The following is a 24597-nucleotide window of genomic DNA, read 5'->3' on the forward strand; positions in this document are numbered from 1 at the left end:
TGTTGTAATAAAACCCTGATCCTTTCTCCCCACCCAAGAAACAGCAACATCCACAAATCTAGAAGTGACATGACAAAATCATGATACCTGAGAACCAAAATATTATTTATATTGATGTGCAAATGTTCTGAGGATAGTATTGCATTATACAAGCATAAGCTTTATTTCTCATGTTATTAACAGTGCACAATACTATTTATTAATGTAATTTTGGCAACTATTTTGTATATATGTATTACTACAAACATATGAAGTTATCAAACTATATAGGATATATACTTACCAGGAAAGATAATAGTTTAGCTATTATTTATCTGCTTTGATGAGTATTTTTTTAACGAGATACAGATTTGAATACAGAAATCTTATAGTATCCAATCAATAGACATGTGTTCAATCCAATATACACATTTTTTCTTCTGACTTCACGAATATACTTGTCTTTCATGTTTCTTCCCATGGAGGTGGTCTTATAACAAAGATGCTTGTATGTTTAATATGAACAGGATCTACTGAAATGTAAGAGTTTTCTATACGAAGGATGCCATCACTGCTTGGCAATTTGGAATGGGAACTCCTTGCTACGTGTCACTTATGTGATGTCCTTCGGCAACACTGGCATCCTCTTCCCCTATTTCTTCCAATTCCTTATAGATATGAATATAGTAATACGGAGGAACTTTCACAGGGTATGCTTTCGTTTTCAAGGTTACACAAACTTGTAGTATTGGTCTAGTCAGAGGAATGTCAAGACAAACTAAGCAGAATACAGTGAAGATGATTTAATGCCTCCAAACATGGAAAATCTAGTTTTATTCTCAGCAGGTTATCTTTTTTTGATATGGTGTTTATAACCTTATGTAGTGAGTAGTTCATTTGAGTAAAGTCATATCGTTAAGGAAATATGCCAGTTGGGTGTGCTGACATGCAAGTAAATGGTAAATAAATGATAAGTAAATGATAAAATAGTCTTTACTAGGGTCATATAGAAACAAAGCAAATAGATGAATTTTGGAGTGATTCTTCATTAAAATAAATTAAATTAGTGTGCATATATTATGACATGACATGATTTCTATTCAATGTATTTTCAATAAAGGAATTAAAATGTCTGTAAAAAGCAGTACAATAATAAGAGATTATGGGAAAACCTAAATATTATAAAATGGATTTTATACTTGGTTGGTTTAGTATAATTTTTAAATTGAATTTTAGAACATTTGTGTTGTACAGTATAAATTTAATAATATTGTAATCATATTATTTTAATAACAGCATTTTGAGATAATAATTATATAGCAGAAACTGCATTTTCAGTTGACATATGTATTTAAAATATTTATGTCTATATATAACCTTACAATATACTAAATTTGTGGGGCACCTGGGTAGCTCAGTCGATTAAGGATCTGACTTGGGCTCAGGTCATGATCTCATAATTCCTGATTTCAAGCCCCATGATGGGCTCTGTGCTGACAGTTCAGAGCCTGGAACCTGCTTCTGATTCTGTGTCTCCCTCTCTCTCTGCCCCTGCCGTTCTCGCGCGCGCTCTCTCTCTCTCTCTCTCAAAAATAATAAATAAACATTTAAAAAATAAAAAAAAACAATATACTAAATTTGTGATTCCATTACAGTTGCTACTTCCTTTGAAAGGAAAATAAAGTTCAGAACAAACGTAATGTCTATCAGAAAGGAATTGATTAAAATAATGGTTTCTATCAGCAATTACAGTGGAATGTTTATGCAAAAGTAATAATATAAATAACAATCAAGAATTAATAATGGATAATTATGACACATTAAGCACTTTGTATATAATATCATCTTTTTTATTTTTTATTTTTATTTTTTTAATTTTTGAAAGAGAGAGAGACAGAGTGCGAGTGGGGAAGGGGGAAGAGCAGAGAGAGAGGGAGACACAGAATCCAAAGCAGGCTTCAGGCTTTGCACAGAATCTATGCAAGGCTCCAACTCACAAGCTGTGAGATCACGACCTGAGCTGAAGTTGGTTGCCCAACTGACTGAGCCACCCAGGTGCCCCGCATATATCATCTTATTTAAACTTCAAAAAAATCTTGAGAAGCAGATAAAATACATGGGTATTATCAAATAAAACTAAGACCTGACCCTTAAAGTCTCAATGTCTAGGACAGAGGTCTGCAAGTCAACAGCAGGACATTAAGAGATTAGAAGCATCATAATTTTTAAAGAAGAGATAAAAAAAATAAAAAAAGAGTAAAAGAGTAGAGTTTTATGGGTGAAACAACAAGGACGGTGTTCTATGAGTGAAGGGTAGTGTGCCTAATTAAAAGAGGAGAAAACATTGGAGAGGTTAGCCAAGGTCTCACTGGTCCTGCCTTGTTTGGGGATTGATGTGCGGTGACCTGGAGAGAGGAATCAAGAGAGAATGCACAGTACTTTGGAAAGAGAAAACAGTATGACCAAACTCAAGTTCCATCTACTGATGCAGATGGCACTGTGGCCACAGAGGAAGGAGGTATGAGGAGGTCAGGCAGGCAGATGTGTGTGTGGACAGAAGGTGCAAAGGTGAAGGTTGGTGTTAAGGATTATAGGTAGAGAAGGGATAGATCTGTTTATATTTGCGTAAAGTCACTCCAGAATTATTTTGGTTTGAAAATATGATTGTGAGTCTAGATGTATCAGTAGTCATTCTTGAGAGAAAATAATGAGGGGCTGAAAAAAGACATAGGCATCAGACGTGGAGAAAAGAGAAGACATCTGACGGATTTTATGAGAACCAAGAGTTGGTCACAAATAAGGGCAAGATAATTTATTGTGGCCAATTTGACTGTCCTAGTAGGTGTATATAACAAGCAGGGTGATGCATGGATTTTATAACAGTGTTTGTTGAGTCACAGTCAAATTTTCTCACATTTTCAAATAATTTATTCAACATAAAGGAAACAGAAGTCTCTTCAAATTTACCTTAACTTTGTATAATTCAACTGATTTACAACACCCCAAAACAGGATAATAGCAGGAACAAGGCTACAATAGCTAGTCTTCTGTAGTCACCATGGTAATGGACTTATTTAGTGGCGCCTTTTTCTCACAGTTAGGGCCTATATAATTTATGGGATAAAGGCAATGGTCATGTCTCATCAAAAGAATAGAATATTGGACATGTTACATAGTCACTGTTTTTGCTTTCTCACAGACTATAGACTAAACCTTATAATCTAATTAATCAGACAGCAAATGAATAGGACACGTTGCTGATGGGGACAATTTCCCAAGAGTAGTTTCGCTGTGTTTATTGTAGTACACCTTTTCTTTTTTGCCTTGTTCCAGAGCAAAGTTATTTTTATAAATCTTAGATGCCACCATTTTCAGAAACCACTTCAACAAAGACATAATTCACTCCCCCAGAGTATTGAAACACCTCCATGAATTTTAAAATCCCTTAAATTTGCAAGTGAAGAGAAAGGCAACAGAGAGCAAAACAGATGATTACTTACGAACTGGTAATGTCTGGAAGATTTCTACTTTACTGTAGTCTCCTTGCCCTTTTCCATTTACTGCTGCAACCCTGACTTCATAAGTTGTATTTGGTTCCAGGTTGCTCAAAACAACCATTGCTAGAGGAGGAAAAAAAACAAACAATACAAATATATATGGATGTAAATATGTACATGTACATATATATATGCTTATGCTTAATAATTTTTAGTAAGTAAATGAATACTTTCATCGTAAATCTTTCCAAAAAATACTTGAAAAAATAGGAAATACAAATAAGAAATGATTTGTGAATAGTCCCCTTCTTCATCTCTATTTGAGCTTTCTCTTATGATACTTACACTCAACAATATATTCAAGAAATAAGAATGATATAAATAAAACATCCTTACTCTGTGCATCCCAAATAATTTATCTACTTTAAATGGATTGTTTTTATGGAACTTTATGGAGATATGGAATTCAATAGACAGAACTCTGGCCTCCGGTATAAGATGTTTCACTCATGTCTGAAGAGTGTCACAAAGCTGACTCTACCACCAAAGTAGATCATTTATTTGATAATCTCAAATCAAATTAAATTAGTTTTAATGCTGGTTTGAAGGTTGTCTCCTCCTGTATTTTTTTCTGAATTTCTTCTCAATGCTATACTTTATTAGACTTGGATTCAACATGACACCAAGAAGAAAGAATCTGAAAAAGTGCAGGAATGTAAATGCTATCAGAAACATCTCCTGGGTCATGTCAACCTCTTCAATTTGCCAAAAAAAAAAAAAAAAAAAAAATCTGGGTACAATTGCGGTTTTCAAAATCTCATATTTTTACAAATTCCTCCGATGAAGCCAACAAAATCCCATAGATGCCTCTATCCTTACTGCTTTCACTAATGAGTGCAAACATTTACTAGTGGAAGTGGCAAAGCCTTGATAAACAATCAAAAGGAAATTATGTCTGGCATACATAATAAATCAAGTGACCAATTCATAATAGAAGATATAATCGATCATAAAATAAAAGTTTCATAAAAGGATCATATTTGTAGAGATATTGCTTTCTATGAACCATGACTGAAGATGGTATACATTCAATAAATTACAATATAACTTATTAGCATATTTTTGAAAACTAATTCCATTATAATACAGATTCTTTAGGTGATATTTTTTATTCTACATTATATGAATATACATCATGAATCTGTTTTGATACTTCCTTTTGTTTCATTATTTTCCCCAATATTCATTATCATGACATCTCTTTAGCTTTTTGATTATAATTATTTAAATCTTCATTGAATTATTTATTAAACTACAGAAAAGAAAAAAGTTTCAGAATGCACATTAAAGATTTTTTTCTAAAATACAGAATTTAAAAAGTATAAAAAATTATATATATATTTTTTACATGTATCTGATATATATCAGACACCTATTAATTGAAAAAAACATTCCAGATATCAACCAGACCTTATTTAATATAGTACAGATGTTCTAAAACCAGCAAAAAGATGTATTCCCAATCAGCAAAATTTACATTTGTATTTCTCAATTTCTCTACCTTGTAAAAAAACTGAACTTGTTTTTGAGAGTGCATTGCCTTGTCAAAGACTCAGATTATAATATTTGGTGTCAAAGTCAAGGGAGGCCTTGTGGGAAAACACTGATGGTCAGGGATATCCAACTAATTAGAAGTTACAAGATTAAATGGGAAAACCCAGACCAAGGTTTGAATCCAACTGTTGCTGACAAAGTAACAATCTGTGAGCTTTTCAGGAAACCCAAATCCAGTTGATTAGTGACCTGGAATCAAGGTGTATATAATATTAGCCCGAGGGGAAAAATAGTTGTAACTGAGAGATTAGTGGGTTAGGTCATGCAGACGATGGAGGGAATCAAATTAAAAGTTAGAAAGCCGAGATCCTGAGACAGTGGAAACCTACCGTCCTTGAGAGAAAGTTTCTGTTCAAAGTCAGTATAATAAGGAACTCAAGAGTTTAAAAGTCATCACATCTTATCAATTTTTCCAGTAAATAAATAAAACAAATTTGAAACCAATGTGAACTAGGCTTACTGTTCTGCAGAGATTTTTAAAGCTTTATGAAAGTGTATTTGTTCCTCAGGGCTTGTAACAAAATGCTTAGGCCCTTGGGCAGTCAATATTGTCATGGACCAGTCAGTGTTCAATGTGATATTAGGGAGGAGCCAGTGTTTGATTATCCTTTACTTTACCTTTATGGTGAATGACTTGGGGTAGCATGGGGACATGTAAGAGGCAGGCAGGTATTAGTCTGACTACAAAAACCTTTTCAAGAAGACACTATTGTGATGCATGCTTTAAAATCATGAAAAAAGTCATTTGTTTCTTAGCCTCATTCCACCAGACTGAGATTCCACCAATTCCTAGGGCTGAGTTAGTCTCCCAACTTATAAAGGAAGACATTTTTAGTATATGTCATAGAAACAAAAGTATAAAGATAAACTGAAAGAAGGTATAGATAAAATAATTTGTGACCTGTAAAATCATCATCACTAGGCATCAGTGATCTATGCAAATAGGGATATTATATGGAGACTGTGAGGTAATGCAAATAATGGATATTCCAAAGTTGTTCATCTTTGACTCTGTGTTTAATGGCAAAATAGTCTGTATTTAGTCTCAGAGATACTTACTTATAAATATTAATATTTACATAGGTATCTACATAGTATGCTACAAATGATATAGGAGAGATTGCTATAGACGTCTTTACTGCTGCCGACAACTTTGATATGTGCTATGCTTCTCCATATTTCTATGACGTAAAGATGGAACCACTACCATCATTTTAAGATCACTGATAAACTGTAACTCAGCCGAGTAGGTGAGAACAATTAGTAATGTTTATGTTTGGTTGTTTGCCTTGACACAACTCAGCAAGAAAATCAACAGAATTTAAATCATACAATTTTAATTGTAAATAAAATTATCTGCAAATCAAAAGTGTGGAAATCAGACCGTTCCTTATTTTAGGTTAAAAGTCGGGAACAATAGAACTATTAAAGTATCAGAGCACATCACATGAAGGAAAATCGAGGTTATTAGATTAAACAATGGAAACAACAACCCACCTCTCCCCCCAAAAAACCTCTACATTTTACTTGAATTATCTGAATATTTCTAGTCAAAGCTCTCTCTGGCCTGAACTGTCACCATTCTCCTCTGTTCACCATTTCACAGGGCATGTGAGGAGCTTTGAGTGTCCCTCTATCTCTACCAAAGGGGAAACTCATTTCTTTAATTACATTATGATCAATTCAGAATCAAGTCTCCCAAGTTTCCTCACAGTCTTCTGTTCTCCCTGACAAGATTCTCCCCGGGCGCCTGGGTGGCTCAATCTGTTGAGGGTTGAGAATCAACTTCAGCTCAGGTCATGATCTCACAATTCCTAAATTCAAGCCCTGCATTGGGCTTTCTGCTGTTAGCACAGAGCCCACTTTGAATCCCCTGCCCTCCTCTCTCTGCCCCTCGGCTGCTCAGGATTTCTCACTCTCTTGCTCTGTCAATCTCTCTTTCTCTCTCTCTCCAAAATGAATAAACATTAAACAAAAACGATTCTCCCCTTTGCCGACTGAGTTTCACAGCAGAGCAGTTTGCAGAGGAGAGAAGCAAAGAGGTTAAATGATGGCTGCACAGTTATTACAAGGCTGGGCTATAACACTCAAAGGTAAAATGGATGGCGGGGCCTCCTAGAGGGCCTTCAAAAATTATAGGGGAGAGGCACGGAAGTAAACCTATGGAAGCAAGTTTTAGAAAGTTTATATACAAGAAGAAGTCAGTCTGTTTTTGAGTTATGACTGTAAGGGTTTTGTACAATAACCCTCATTATGAGGCTTATCAACATTGTGTGAACATAAAGATTATTGTGTGAAACAGAAAGAACTCCATATTGGGACCAATTTAAAGAGAGGGAACGGAAAAAAGTCAGGGGAGGCAAAGCCCGTATCTGTAATTTGACTTGCCTTTCTTAAATGAGAGGATATATACATTAAATCATCCACAATTTCCTGGCATATTACCAAACATAGGGTTTTTGAATAGCCAAGGTAGAGCATGAAAGCAAACTACCACTTGAAAAACGAAAGGCTGCTTACTCTATAATAGAGTCATACCTCAAATTATGAAGTTAGTTAATGGAAGACTTTCTTTCCCCAAATGTGCCCATACAATAGAACAAAAGAACCACAGACTGAGGTGTGGGATGGGTTCTTTCCTTATAATTTGTTAGAAATTCAAACTTGAAAATTAGGTGAAAGTCGATCTAGATTACAAACCACTGAAAGTTCTCTAAGGACAAATGGCATAAATTAAGGTATGTTATAGTTATATTTAGTCAGCATGATTTGGAAATCATAACGTAATTCTTCTGAAAAGTATACACCACAATGAATTTTTCTTTGACATGGCAACAGGTACAGGTTCTATAAAGAATCTGGTTTGCCTCATTAATTTAATGTTGCTGCTTGACTTAAATATAATTGAATTTCATAAATGACCATTTTGTCACCTGGGTATACATGCAAAAGTGCAGCAAATATTGAAGTGTGCAAAAATAATGACATTTAAACTGGCAAATGAAGGAAAACAGAAACTATTTAACATTATTTTTGCAAGTATGGGAATGGCATTGCTAGAGAGAAAAATCTGAAGTTTCATTTTCCCTTTAAGAAGGGAATCAATCAGACTTTATTAAAGGAAGTTGAATAAAGTTAAGTTTTTGTTTGTTCAGGTTATGTATTCTTGTAAATCCCATCCCTACAGCTGTCAAGAGAACCAGAGGCTACAGACTATTTATGACCCTTGTGGCAAAATAAATTACATATTTGCAAACTAATTAGGCTGAGCCAAGTTCTAAAGTGAGATTAAATGTAGCCATGCTCTCTTTGCTCTCTTAAACCTCAGGCCTCTCCACGGCTTTTCCAGCCGGTCAGTGTAAGCAGATAAGGACTCCCTGGGTCTGGAACTGCTGTATCACCCACTGGAAATGAAACTTATTCAGGCTGTCATGAACTGTGAAACACGTCAGACAGCTATGAGAAACCACAAAGCTTAGCTAGGATGGGACTGATGTTTCAAAATTACACTTGCTGCTAATCTTCTCGGTTAAAACTGAAAATACAAAATCCCTTGAAGTTTCTCACCTAAGATTCAGCTTTTGTTCTCTAAACAATTAAAACAAGCCCAAAACCTTTTTTTTTCCTCTTTTTTTTTTGACAGAATTATCTGACTTTCTGTAACAGTTTGCAGCAGGTTTAAATAAAAGTGTATTCTATCCATAATGTTGAATTTTTTTTAATACTTTCACTCCAGTTATTCACTACATACCTACGAAGGACTTGAGGAATTATTCCATTTACCAGTGCAAAGTGTGTCTTTAAGTCTTAAGTTTTAAGAAATTTAGTTCAGTTGGATTTTCATTTGCTTTTAAAAAGTAAAATATGCAGGGCGCCTGGGTGGTTCAGTCGCTTAAGCATCCGACTCTTGATTTCAGCTCAGGTCATGATCTCACAGTCTGAGATTGAGCCCCACATCCAGCCCTGTGCTGACAGCACTGAGCCTGCTTGGGATTCTCTCTCTCTCTCCCTCTCTCTCTACCCCTCACCCACTCACGCATGTGTGCCCACACTCTCTCTCTCTCTCTCTCTCTAAATAAATAAATAAACACTAAAAATATAAAAAGTAAAATATGCATTTTTGCACAAATCATATTGTGTTTCAAGATTCCATTACTTACAAAAGAATATAATCTTATCTTTTTAAAAGTACCCAAAGACTTCAATGAATCATAATAATATATGACTTGCATGGATATATACTTTTATATATATATATATATATATATATATATATATATATATATAACATCTATGAACAAATTCTGTGTGATGTATAATTCATATTGATACAGACTGATGCAAAGTAGAAAGAAAAATAATTATGTGGTTTGTATGGGGCTTTCAACTCAAAATGGTATACTGATGACCCTATTTTAAGACCATAGCTTATCAGTTATGAAATTCCTAATTTTTTCTTTATTGTACTGCTTTTATGTTCTTTTTCATTATGAGTATAAACTATTCATAAAAACAAACAGTTTAACAACTGAGTTTTAACTGATAGAAGGTTTTACACAAGAAGCACATACTGTCTCTTGCAAACAAATGTCTTCCCTTTGAAGTATACTCTGGATAAAAACTTTGATTTAAACACAGGACAATTTAAGGGCACCTAGGTGGCTCAGTTAATTGGTTAACTGTCAGACCCTTGGTTTCAGGTCAGGTCATGATCTCACGGTTTGTGAAATCGAGACCCATGTCGGGCTCTGTGTTGACTGATCAGAGCCTGCTTCAGATTCTCTCTCTTTCTCTCAAAATAAATAAATAAACTTAAATAAGTATTTAAATAAAACAGGACAGAGTCCTCAAAAATATTTTTTCACAAACAATTCATACTTTTTTCACTTCAAATACATTTCTTAGCATATAAAAATTACTCATCCAAGAAAAGTTTAATTGATACTTGTTTTCAGGATCCACTTAGTACGTAAAATATGACAGATGTATAATTACCAAATGTCTCCTTCTATAGTCTAAAACAATAGGTTTTCGGAAAATGCTCACGAAATCTCAACAATTGAAAATAATCATAGTATTATTTTTTACTTATAAATATGCTAATTGTTCAAAATGTGTGTGCCCAAAAAACTCTTAATGCTACAAGTTTTGTTGTTGTTGTTGTTTTGTTTTGTTTGTTTGTTTTGGCAGGGGTAGCGAGCATGAGCTGAGCTTTTGAAATTAAACGTCTCCCCACCATGCCTAATGAAAATTCAAGACTCATTTTAGTTATTTAACCTCCTAATAATTACGTACTTTTTCTGTTACTGATTATGCTCCCTGTTTTTGTACTTAGCTCTTTTATTGTTGGAAGCTCTTTATTGTAAGAATATGGTGAGCAAGACACACACACACACACACACACACACACACACACACACAGATATATATATATATGTGTGTGTATATATGTAAAGACATATAAAACATGTAAAAGACATATAAAAACATATAAAGAGAGAGAAAGAGAGAGAGAGAGTCTCCAGCCCTCACAGAGCCTACATATTTTGAATGCAAAGTAAGAATTCAATAAAGAGTTTTTATTGACATTTTAAAAACTATGCCAAACAAAACATCACTTTAAAAGAAACTGGCCCACAGAGGACACTGCTAAATCTATAGTTGCTCTCCTTTGTCATTTTTTTGACTCCACTCTTGTATTGCTGAGCATTTAAAGCACATTTTACTTCTCCAACAAAAACTTCTTGTTTATGGGGGAAAAATCCATTATTCAAATCCCATTTGATGGTATTTCATTTCATACTTAGACTAGGACAGTTTGGGTGCATTCCACATTTCATAAATAAATAAATGGTAGCTCAGAAAGACTAACCAGCCAGTATGTATCAAAGCTTAGATTTGAACAAGATTCTGTCTTAGAGTTAAAGCATTGCATCTTCCCATGACTGTATTGTGGCCTGTAAAGCCAGAGTACAGAAAATCATTTGCGAAAAAGGAATTTTAAAAAATCTTCATTAACCTGAATGCAGGAATATTTATATTCTCTTCCCAGAGACACTAAATACATATAAGGCTAAAAACGATAAACGAGCAAAAATGTTAAGACTGTATATACTTTTTAAGATTTATTTTAAGCTATTAGAGAACACAGTCTCTTTCTTAGAATATTTTACTGAATTATGTGTTTCTGGATTGTCATTAGAAAGAACCATGTAAACCCATGCTGATGATCTTCATAAATTCCCAGCACTATAAGACAAATACAATCCCCCGACTTTTCCTTTGGTTCACAGGTGCATGTTGTAATGGTAGAAACGCAAGGATGAAGAATTCAGAGCAAAGTCAGATCAGACTAAATGATCATGGCGTTCTGATTCTGAGTCCTCTCACAGTACAAGAGAGGCATTTACTAGCTAGTTCTGCTTATTGTGCACTCTGGGCAATTTATTTTTTCTGTCTTATTTATTTTTAAACTAAATCAAACAGAGCATTTCGTATATCCCGCACAAGCTTCGTAGCCACATTTCCAAATAATGAGTTAATGAACTGGTTTTGCTCTGTCATTTATGTTCTTGTTAAATGCAACACAGCAAACCATACAGACAGCTTAGAGATTCCCTTCGAATGTGAATAAGATTCAGAACCAAGTGCAACTTGAGCAGTTTTTCCCCACAGTTTCTTTTTTAAAAGTTTGCTTTCTCTACTTTCAAGAAAGTTATGTACTATTTTTTTAAACTCACACCATTTATATTTTCACCTAGAGTAGCCATGCTTTTCTGTGGCTAATCCAGACATCTCCATTAGTTCTAATCAATTGCTAGCTATTTTTCAATGAATTTCAGAACATAGAAACATTCTACTTTATCCAGATATTCTGGATCATGTGTATTCCTTCCTTTATCTTGTTTAATATGGATGTATTTCATTTTCCATCAAACTTTAAGTGTTTCAAGTAAACTAATATGAAGGCTTGTCATTCATATTTTGCAGCTATCATATCCCTACACAACTTGTAACAAAAAATTACCTGTAAATATTTTGTGTATTTAAGGAAAATATACTACATTTCTATACAGCTATTTTTATGAGAACAAAATTATTTGATTTAGAGCATTTAAAAATGTCTTTTGGAGAATTAAAATCATAAGCCAGATAATTCCATTGCTAAATATTCATGTGCACAATTCATGTCATTATGAATACTTTATACAAACTGAAGATGCTCGTCTGAACAATTGCACTGGAATCCCTCATGAAAATTTTAAGAAATCATCTGAATCTTGAATTTTAAAACTGAAAGAATGAGTGTCTATATAAAGTTTCAATGAATGTGAAGAGTTATAAATGGAAAGGGAGGATTCTAGAAAGGTAGTGGAGGAGGAAGCGCAAGGAATCTTCTCTCTCCACCTAGACAACAATTATACTGGCAGAGTCTGTCTGATGTAAATATTTTGGAATCTTCGAGTCTGTTAAAGGCTTGCAACTTCCAGGGGGAATATATGGATAGTAAACTGTGGTCAATTTGGTCAATTTCAGCTGTTAGCACAATAGTAGCTACACGTCCCTGCCCAATCAAGTAGCAGGCAGTTGAGCACATGTTCCTAGAGTGGCTTGCACACAGCATGTGGGAGTCAGGTGTGTAAAAAGGAACTTCTCCTTCAAATATCGGGGATCCTGCTCTGATTTTGGTTGCTGCTTTTGATCACACAGGTGCAGACAAGAAGGTGGGCAGCCATTGTTGTTGCACCTCTCCTTATCGTTGTATGCCTTTCCCCTTTTGGCAGAAGTGACTTCCTGGGTATTTAAGGAACCAGTGCCCTAAGAAGACCTTAAGTTTTCATGTCAGTTTGATCCTTGGCACAGACATAGTCTACAACAATAGTTTTAAAAAGCAATAAGCAAGAATAACAAATAAGAATTGATGCTCTGGAAGGGGCCCCCCGGGTGGCTCAACTGGTTAAGCGTCTGACTCTTGGTTTTGGCTCAGGTCATGATCTCACAGTTCATGGGCTTGAGTCCCATGTTGGGCTCTGCATTGACAGCATGGAGCCTGCCAGGGATTCTCTCTCTTCCTCTCTCTCTGCCCCAGCTTATGTGCTCTCTCTCAAAATAAATAAATAAACTTAAAAAAAAGAGTTAACACTGCAGAAGAGGGATAACTGATTTCCAGGGTTGTTATATTATTAAAATCAAATGTCTAATTTTTAGCATATAAATGACAAGGCATGCAATGAAACAACAAATTATGGCCCATTGAAGGAAAAATTTTAATCACAGAAACTTTCCCTGAAAAATATTTCACGGTAGATATACTAGAAAAAAACTTTTGAAACAACGATTTTAAAGTTGCTAAAAGAACTAAAGGAAGAACTAAAGAATAAAGCAAGCAAGCAAACAAACAAAAAAACAATAAAAAACACAATGTATGACCAAAATAAAGAGAGAAAAATCTAAAAAAGAAACCAAAAATTAAATTGTGGAGCTTAAAAATAATTTTTGTCAATAAATGTGTTCGCTCAGTAGATGAACTCAGAGAGGCCCACACCAAGACACATCATAATCCACTTTCAAAAACTAAAGGCCGAGAGAGAATCTTGAAAGCACCAAGCGAGAAGGTAACTCATTGTATACAAGACATCCTCAATAACATTATTAGCAGATTTCTCATCAGAAACTTTGGAGGCCAAAAGGCAGAGGGATGGTTTATTCAAAGTACTAAAAGGGAAAAAACTGTCCTATATTTGACAAAACTCTTTGTCAAAAATGAGGACATTCTGGATAAATAAACATTCTGGATAAATAAAAGGTGAGTTACTCTATTACTGCTGGACTTGTTCTGCAAGAAATGCTCAAGGGAGTCTTTCAAGGTAAAATAAAAAGACCTAGTTAATAACTCAAGTCTTATGAGGAAATAAAGATCTCAATAAAGGTAAATACATGGGCAACTACAAAAGCTAGTACTACTGGAACAATGATTTGCAACTGCACTGGTGATTTTCTACGTAACTTAAGAGACTATATATTTTTTTAAAAAATATTATTCTAAAAGCTAGTATTATTGTAACTTTAGTTTCTAACTCCAGATTTTGTTTTCTACATAATTTAAGATATTAACACATTTGAAAGAATTATTGGTTCATGTTCTTGGCACACAATGCATAAAGATGTAATTTTTTGATACCAACAACAAAAAAGGATGGGGATGGAGATACATAAGAGCGTATTTTTTGTATATTATTGAAGTTAAGCTAATATAAATTCAAATTAAAGTGTTATAACTTTAGGATGTTAAAGAAAGTCCCCATGGTAACCACAAAGAAAATAGCCATAGGATATACACAAAAATAAATGAGACAGGAATTTAAACATTTTACCACAAAAAAATGACTAAATACAAAAGAAGACAGTAATATGGAAAATAAAGGACAAAAATCTGTAAGGCATGTAGAAAATTACAGAAGTCCCTGCATACTGGTAACTATGTTAAGTATAAATGGATTAAAGTCTCCAATCAAAAGAGAGAGATTGGAAGAATGACTTGAATCATATTATCCAACTATATATTGTCTACAAGAGATTTACTTTAGATCCAAAGACACAGATAGATTGAAAGTGAGAGGATGGAGAGGATTATCCATGCAAATATTAAGAAAGCAGAGCTGGCTATACTGATTATCAGACAGAATAAACTTTAAATTAAAAAAAATGTTACAAGAGACTAAAAGGACATTAATAGAAGTTTCAATAATAGAAGTTTCAATACAGCAAGAAGATACAACAATTATAAACATTTACATGTTACTGACAGACCATCAAAATATGTGAAGCAAAAACTGACAGAAATAGAGGGAGAAAAAGTTCAAAAATAGTAGTTGGAGTCTTCAATACTCTACTCACAATAATGGATAGAACAATCAGACAGAAGGTAAGTTAGGAAACAGGACTTAACAAAATAAACCAACTAGATTTAGCAGACATATACAGAATACTATCCAAAAGCAACGGCAAATGCATTATTTTTAAAAGCACACAGGACATTTTCCAAAATAGATAATACATCAGGTCACAAATTTAAGTCTAAAAAGACTTCAAAAGTTAGAGATCATATAAAGTAACTTTTCTGACCACAACAGTATAGTTAGAAATCATTAACATAAATAAAACTAAAAAAAATTACAAAATAAACATTATACTCTCAAATTGATGAGTCAAAGAAGAAATCACAAAGGTAGTTAAGAAATTCTTAGCGATGAATGAAAACAGAAACACCATGTATGAGAAACTAATGAGACACAGCAAACGCAGGAGCAGGGAGGGATTCAGAGCTCTAAATGCTTACATTAAGAAACAAGAAAGATCTCAAATCGACAACTTAACTTTACAACTTAAAGAACTAGAAAAAGAAATGACTAAACTCAAAGTTAGCAGAGTTAAGACAATAATAATTATAAGACTGATATAAATGAAATAGAGAACAGAAAAATAATAGATATAATCAATTAAACCAAAAGTTGATTCTTCAACAAAGTCAAGATAAAAATTTCAGCTACATAGACTAAGACAAAAAAAAAAGATACTCAAATTACTAAAACCAGAAATTAAGTGGAGACATTATTACCAATTTTACAGAAGTAAAAAGGATTATAAGAGACTACTATGACCAACTGTATGCTGACCGACTGAATAACCTAGATGAAAAGGATAAATATCCAGATACACAAAATCTACTAAGACGAAATCATAAGTTAATAGAAAATCTGAATAGACCTATAGTTAGTGTGAAGACTGAGTCAGTAATCAAAAATCTCCTGACAAAGGAAAGTCCTGGACTCAATAGCTTCTGATCAATTCCATCAAACATTTAAATAAAAACTAATTGCAATTATTGTCAACAATTCCTAAAAAAAAATAAATAAAGAGGAAAGAACCCTTCCTAACGCATTCTATGAGGCAAGCATTAATCCATTAACCTGAGGTCAAAACCAGACAAAAACACTAGAAAAATAAGTAAATAAATAAACAAATTAAAAATACTGCAGACCATTATCTTTTAGGAATATTAATATAAAAATCCTCAATAACATCGTAGCAAACCAAATTCAGCAGCATTTTAAAAGATTCATTTACTATGGCCAAAAGAATTTATTCCTGGAATGCATGGATATTTCAACATACAAAAATCAAACAATGTAGTACACTACAATTCCAGGATAAAGGAAAAAAATGCATCATCACCTTAATTGATGCAGAAAAAGCATTCGACAAAATTTAATACCCTATTCATGATAAAAGCACTCAAAACACTAGGAATAAAAAGTAAATACTTCAGCAAAATAAAAGCCATATATTAAAAATATACAGTTAATAATACTCAATGGTGAAAGATTAAAATATTTTCCTCCAGAAACAGTAACAAGGCAAGGATGCCTGCTTTCACCACTTCTATTTAACTAGGATTACTAGCCAGAGCAATTAGACAAAATTAAAGGCATCTAAATTTGAAAGAAAGAAGTGAATTTATCTCTGTTCACAATCATGTGATCTTATATGTAGAAAATTCCAAAGATTCCACAAGAATCTTTTAGAACTAAAAATGAATCCAATAAAATGAGAACATACAGTCAACACCCAAAATCAGTTGCATTTCTATACACTAACAATGAACAAACCGAAGAGGAAAATTCAAAACATAATTCCATTTTAATAGCATCAAAGATACCATTCTTAGTAATTAACAAAAGAAATTTAAGACATGCACAACAGAAACTACAAAATATTTTTGTAAAAGTTTTTGAAAGAAATTGAAGGAAACATTAATTAATGGAAATGCATCCCCTATGCACAGATTGGAGTATTTTAAGTCTTAAAATGTCAATAGTACCCAAGACTTTAATGATATGGAATGTAGGATAAGTGGCCCCGCCAATACACGGGGAGATAAAACAATGCTACTCTGGACAGAAGATCACATGTCTCTAACCCTAAATCCAAAGTTCCTGCTAAGTGTGTGTCTGTCACAAGACCCAGTTGTGAGGATGAAGATTTCTAGCAAATTACTCTAAATGGAAGCACCTTTACAGTGCACAGTAGTATTTCGGTGATAAGAGAAATACCCTAACTGTTCATTGACATGTCAAGTTGTCAGAAGTGCACGGACATGTTTTACCACCTATACAGGCTTTCTTTCTTGAATGTTAGCTGAGCCAGTGGCAGGAGCACATGTCATACAGTGGTTGGATGCTTCCCTTTGGTCTGAAGTGTGAAGAAAAGAAATAGGAACAATTACGACTGCTTTTTTAGAGAAAGAGAAGCTGCGGTCTCCATTTTCTCAATAGTCTGCTTATGTCTAGACGTAGATTATCTTTTAAAAAGCTATAATAGGTTTTTAAAATTTATTTTGAGAGAGAGAGAGAATTCCAGGCAGGCTCTGAATCGTGCAGAGCCTGATGTGTGGATCAAATTCATGAACCCTGAGACCCTGACCCAAGCCGAAGTCAGATGCTTAACTAACTGAGCCACCCAGATGCCCCTATATATATTTTTTAATCTTTGCAAGTGAAAAGAAGTTTTTAAAATATAAAATAGAATTAAGTTTTATTAAACAGCTAATTCCATAACATCAGTACTTAGAAAAGCTCGTGGAATCTTTGGAAATTTCAAAGAAAGGAAAAAACAACCAACTTGCTTAGATGGTTCCATTTAACTTAGCCTAGATACAGTAATAATTTATACATGTTTAGAAATACTTAACAACTATATAACTTTAATTGAGTATAAACAAGCTTAGTAATGTAATAATCCATTTATTCATCTCAGGTGATGTAGAAGATTCAGAAGTCCATACAACATGTTATATAGGCTCTCAGATGTGCAGTCAAGATAGAGAAATGTGACTTATGTCTTAATACTTATATTGTGAGGTGAGAAGCTGGAAAATACTAATGCAAGCAATATTGACTACAGAGTTTCAAAAGAATGCAAAAATATTTCTACTGAAAAATAAATAAACCTTTGTAAAAAAGCCCAAATTTATATTGGACCTTGAAGGCAGGATAAGAAAGAGTAGGAGTAACATAAACTGAAGCATGGCCAGAACTGAGAATGCATGTATGACACAATGAGTGGACAGGCTTTGATGTGCCATGTGTTTATTTAGGGACCTGGTACGAGAGACGGAGAGGGACACATAAAGCATGTGCATACATGCATACACACACACACACACACACACACACACACACACACACACACACAGAGTATAGTCAACCATTTTTAAATGTGATTACCTGAATCATAACTTACATAATTAAATAAATGGAAATATTTTCCAGTTTACTTTATGGACCCCAATGGCTGATCTTTTACATATCCTGGAAAATTAGAATTGTATTTTAGAAATCCCTGCTATACACAATAGTGATTATTTGTTTGTTTATTAAATGTATTTATTTATTGAGAGAGAGAGAGAGAGAGAGAGAGAGAGAGAGAGAGAGAATGAGTGGAGGAGGGGTAGAGAGGGAGAGAGAGAATCTCAAGCAGGCTCTGCGCTGTCAACATGAAGCCCAACGTGGGGCTGGATCCCATGAACCATGAGATCATGACCTGAGCCAAAACCCATTTGGTTGCTTAACTGACTGAGCCACACATGATGTAAAAGAGTAGAGAACCAGAGTAGTGTCAGTCTCTGAAACCATTTCTGATTATGCCAGTCCATGGTGTTCAACCTTTCCTACAGGATAGCACTACTGAAGAAGGCCTTAGAACCTTCTTAATAATAGAATCTTGAGACACTTACCAGATAAAGAAAAGGCTCTTTACTCCTCCTTAAACTTTGAGAATATTTATGTATATAAATATATACATATATAAATATTATGTATTATAGTATTATAGTACAGAAAATATTGTTCATAATAATGAACTTTAACAATAAAAAATCAATGTTTACTAAAATGGAATATATTGGCATGATTTAAAAAATTATAGGGGTGGGGCACCTGGGTGGCTCAGTCGATTGAGCGAACAACTTCGGCTCAGGTCATGATCTCATGGTTTGTGAGTTCGAGCCCCGTGTCGGGCTCTGTGCTGACAGCTCAGAGCCTGGAGCCTGCTTAGGATTCTGTGCCTCCCTCTCTCTGCCCTTCCCCCACTCATGCTCTGTCTCTCTCTGTCTCAAATATAAATAAACATAATTTTTTTTAATTATAAGGTTAAAAAATTTAAAAACATGTCTTCTAAAATTATATATCAGTTACATTCACTATTAAAATAACCATGATTGTCAGCCCACAGCTATTCTTCACTAGAAATAAGAAAATTTTATGAGCTATATTCTAGGAAAAAATCATATTTACACTGAATATTAAAGTATCCAAAAAAGTGTATATTTGAGCAGCTAACTGGGTCTATTTTTTTTAAGTTTCTAATGACTATGAATACTTCCATCCTCCTGTACATTAAATTTTTATAAAACACTCATGAAACATTCATGTTTCTTTTCTCACTACTCACAAATATCTTTCACATATAAATTAGTTTCATTTCTTCATACCATTTATTTCTCTGATTTATAAAATTATATACATAGGGGAGCCTGTGTGGCTCTGCCGGATGAGCATCTGACTTCAGCTTAGGTCATGATCTCATGGTTTGTGTGTTCAAGCCCCATATCAGGCTCTATGCTGACAGCTCAGAGACTGGAGCCTGTTTTGAATTCTGTGTCTCCCTCTCTCTCTGCCCCTCCTCAACTCACAGTCTCTCTCTCTCAATCTCTCAATGATAAAAACACGTTAAAAATAAAATAAATAAAATAAAATAAAATAAATAAAATAATACACATAAATAAAACTCATTTTCTTAAAAATTTAAAAATTATTTGCATAGAAGTTCTTTTATTATTACAGCAGCGACCAGGCAAAGTACAGAATTATGAATGAATTTGGGTCTTCATATTAAGACATCTGGGTAAGTTTCCAGCATACAAATAATTTTACTTAAAGCTGTTATTCACTCAGTTTTCCTATTGACCTCGTTCCCTATATATTTTGATCTACATAGTTTAAACTCATTAAGACTGCTATTTTATATACATTTCTAATTTAGATTGGATTTATTTTTTTAATGTACACAATGAAAATAGTCCAATATATTCTTGTTTTGATTTTTAACATATAGACGTCCTTCCATTACATTCAAATTAGAAGAAACGTCCTTTCACTGAAAATACAGAATTAATGTAGATTACTTTTATCCCCCTATCTTTGCAATTCACAAGATTTTAGAGCACTTGTATTTCATATAGACAGATGATTTTTATAGTCTATTTCTCTTATACCATGTGAAATATAGTCATTAAAATGATAACCATTTTTCTTCAGGCAGATTTATATGGGAAATCGTGTAATTGTAGAAAATATTCCTTGTAGAGAATTTTTTAAAAGCATCGGAATTTATCAAGCTTTCAAAAACTGCAGTAGTTTAGAACTAATGCTAAACAATGATTATTTAAAATCGTTTCTAAAATAGTAAAATTGAATAGTATGATATATGCAAATACAGTTTCATCCAGGCAACTGTAAATAACATGGATTAAAGAAACACTGGAATAAAAATCTTAAGTGTAACTTACCATGATATTACAATTACTTTTAGCTATCGGAAAACTACAGGAAAACTACACAACCTCCTATAGAAAAACCATCACTACCATAATAGAAAAGAGTTATGTCTCATAGATTACTTAAAAAGAAACAAACCCCCAAACCCTCTGAGACCCATTTCATCACAATTAGTAGCCAAAGAAGTTCGTTGAGAACTAGTATATTACAGAACTGAGAACACGAAATAACCATCATGTTCATGTCATTGAACCACATGAACCTTTTACTCATTATTTATAAAAGATGCTTGCTAATATATCATAAAACAAAGAAAATTTGTGAAAATATGTGTTTTTACTTATTTTTTTTTATTTTTTAAAGTTTTTTAATGTTTATTTTAAGAGAGATAGAGAGCATGAGCAGGACCAGGAGTGGGGAAGGGGCAGAAAGAGAAGAAGACAGAATCCTAAGCGTGCTTCAGGCTCTGAGGGAGGTGTCAGCACAGCGCCAGACAGGGGGTGGGGGGCCTGAACTCCAAGCCGCAAGATCATGACCTGAGCTGAAGTCAGATGCTTAACCGACTGTGCCACCCAGGCGCCCCTGTGATAATATGTGTTTTAAGAACACAGACAAAAACACACACAATGATAAGATAAAATAAAACTTTGAAAGGGACCGTTGTGTGTTTGGTTGGTAGAGAGGGGAGACAGAAGACAGAAAGACCTAAAAGTATGATCATGTCATATGTCATGCAGACACATCTGAGATGCAGTTCCAAAAGAACACCAACAATAAAAAAGTTTTTAAGTAACAAAGACATATCAATTATTTATTTCATTATTTTTAGTAGCACCATAACACAACACAGAAAACTCCTGACAAATTTAGGAAAGTCACACATTAGGTCACATCGTAATATGACAAAACAGATTTATTTATTTTTTATTTTTTTAACGTTTTTAAAATTTTTTTTTGAGATAGGGAGAGACAGAGCATGAACAGGGGAGGGTCAGAGAGAGGGAGACACAGAATCTGAAACAGGCTCCAGGCTTTGAGCTGTCAGCACAGAGCCCGACGTGGGGCTCGAACTCACGGACCACGAGATCATGACCTGAGCCGAAGTTGGCCACTTAACCGACTGAGCCACCCAGGCACCCCGAAAAAAAATAGATTTAAAGAAATATCTGGGGGTGCCTGGGTGGCTCAGTCGGTTAAGCACCAGACTTCAGCTCAGGTCACGATCTCCCGGTTCACAAGTTCGAGCCCCAAGTCGAGCTCTGCTGACAGCTAGGAACCTGGGTCCTGCTTCAGATTCTGTGCCTCCCTCTCTCTCTCTGCTCCTCACACTCATGCTCTCTCTCTCTCTTTCAAATATAAATAATAAAAATTAAAAAAAAGAAATATCTGTATGGGCTTACTCTAACTTTAGTTGAGTTGTGATGCTCATTCTCGCTATTTTCATCCTGTATTTTAAATAATCACTGGCCTTCTTTTCTAAGTATCAACAACAATAAAAAGGTTTTATATTCAATAATGGTCATAGAAAAACATGTATCGACAATAACTTCAATAAAATATTTCCACTGGAAATAAGTTACTTTCTTTTTGAGTCACAATGCAGAACAAAAGTAGTTCAATCTTGTATTTCTTCACTACAAAAACGAATTAATAATTTAATAGAAAGAAATCTTCCCTATTATATTATTATTCACTCTGTTTATAGACATAGCATTGCATATTTAACATATGTTCTTCATTTATCAATGAAGAATCCAGGAACTGTTGAATAATCCAAATTTTACTGCATAATTAGTGGGTTTTTGAACAATAAAATTTGAAGTGAGTGTCAAATAACATGTTTTCCAATAAAGACCTGGTTGTATCAAAATTATCTTTTGGATTCTAGCAGGTTCTAGTACACAATGAAAAATATCTACCAGTAGGCAGACCTGCGTCACACTGGGGGCAGGGAGATGGTTATGTCAACCCACAGTGTGCCATCTGCCAGGGACTTCAGGGCACTGGCTCCAACCTGGATCAGTATTGCAGCTTTCCCTGAGGATCAGGCAGAGCACCATTGCCTTTCTCTCCTATCCCCCTTGGGACAGAGGGACTATATTTTTACTGTACCCTGCATTATCGAATAATTTCAACAGGTACCATTTATATCATAGTCTATGTAAATGGCTCTTCTTATGGTTGCATATTACACAATGTATGGACCCATACACTGTGTGCACATCTGATGGCCTTTGTTATTCTGGGTATCATTGGGAAAACTGCCAAGTTTTGAAGCTTAAATTTATATTTAAAATTTCTGCTGAATATGCATAGGAAGCTAGAAAGTTTCCAGGAAAAAAATGTGAATTTGTTTGACGATAAGCCACACTACAAAGCAAGAAGTTTAGCTAATTACAGGTACTAATCATTACTCAGTAAGAAACACTGATATGCTCATTTTTCTTAAAAGCGTAATTTTCAATGCTGCGTCATCAATATATTAACAAATTAATTTAACACTGTTTTAAAAATGGAAAAGTCCCACATATAAAAATATAATATTACAACAAAAATTATAAATATCTGTATAAGGGGTGAGACAGTGGAGATACACTTACACTAATAGACCTACAGAACTCAGGAAAGTCTCAGAAATTTTAAGTGCAATGAATGAGAGCATAAAACTGAATGATCATCAAATATTTAAACAATTGTACTCTCATGCCCTCTTCCCAGATTAAAGAGAAGATGAGTTCCTCTCTCTCTTCTTAACAGAAGATGCAAGGTCTATTATTTGGTAAGTGGGACCAAAGAAGTTTTGTACTCTAGAATTCTAAACATGAGGAACATGGGGTTGATGTGCCGAATAAAATTTTGTGGGAATCATCTGACACCATTTGACACTAGCTGCCTTTCCACAGTGTCCTGACAGCCAGGTATGCCAGTAGTAACTGAACAGCCTCAAAACAGATATCCGAAAATAGTTACCATTTCTCAGACTCTTGTTGATGGGGAAGTTAGAAACCCATCTGATCTCAAGGCTTGAAAACACTGTCTTTACAAACAGAGATGAGGGTGTTTTTCTTTCACTTATCCAGGCAAGGATCACCAAATACTTGGGGAACGTTTCCATTGTGAATGACAGAGACAAAGCAAACAACAACAACAAAATAAATCTAGGAAAAGAAAACCAAATCAGGGAGCAAAAACAATGCTGAAAATGAAATATCATGATAATTATCAGAGAGAAAAGACTATATTGCATAAATGAGATGAGAAATGACCAGAGAATAAAATATTTAACAATTTTAAAAACTTATAGGTAAATTGAAAGATATGTGTTTGAAACCTTAGGGGAGAGTAAAGATAAAAGTAGAGACAATGAGAGAAAACACAGGAAACATGGGGGGATTAATTGAAAATAGCTAACATTTGATTAAGAAACTCTAATACAAAGCAATGGGGAAAAATTACTCAAAAAAAAAAAAAAAGCACCCAACTCTATCTTACTCCTTAGGGCATTAATGTCCAGTTTTAAAAGCAAAATAATTTTCCGATGCAAAGCCTGTAAAAGAACACTTTATAGGCCATATGAAGCCTGCTGCACTAAGAGAAAGTGAGTGGGCATGTGAGGGTGGGGGCAGAGCATGGAGGTGATTCCTAGTGAAAAATGAAAACATGGGGGACCTAGGTGCTGTAATAGGGTTGTTGGTACATGGAAATTCCATACATGTAACAAATAAATTTTTCATTGTTGATGTGGAGCCTCTGCTTGAATCAATATAAATACTATTAAGCTTTCGGTTTTGGAGTATTCAAGCCAGAAAGATTCTTTATTCCAAGGGAGTTGCTGGTGCCACTGAATTTAGGGCACCCGCTTTGGGACAAAGGTACTGGGACATAGCATC

The 24597-nt window shown here is 34.2% G+C and overlaps 1 protein-coding gene across 1 annotated transcript in view; it reads right to left on the reverse strand.

Annotated features, from left to right (window-relative positions):
- The window catches only part of NCAM2 (neural cell adhesion molecule 2), a 223505-nt gene that overhangs the window by 52739 nt on the left and 146169 nt on the right, over positions 1–24597 (reverse strand). The window contains exon 13 of the mRNA XM_007075055.3: positions 3480–3599. Within this exon, the coding sequence (XP_007075117.1) occupies positions 3480–3599 (120 nt within the window). The remainder of the gene's footprint in view (positions 1–3479; positions 3600–24597) is intronic.

The sequence above is a fragment of the Panthera tigris genome, chromosome C2 (genome assembly GCF_018350195.1).
Source record: "Panthera tigris isolate Pti1 chromosome C2, P.tigris_Pti1_mat1.1, whole genome shotgun sequence".
Taxonomy (NCBI): domain Eukaryota; kingdom Metazoa; phylum Chordata; class Mammalia; order Carnivora; family Felidae; genus Panthera; species Panthera tigris.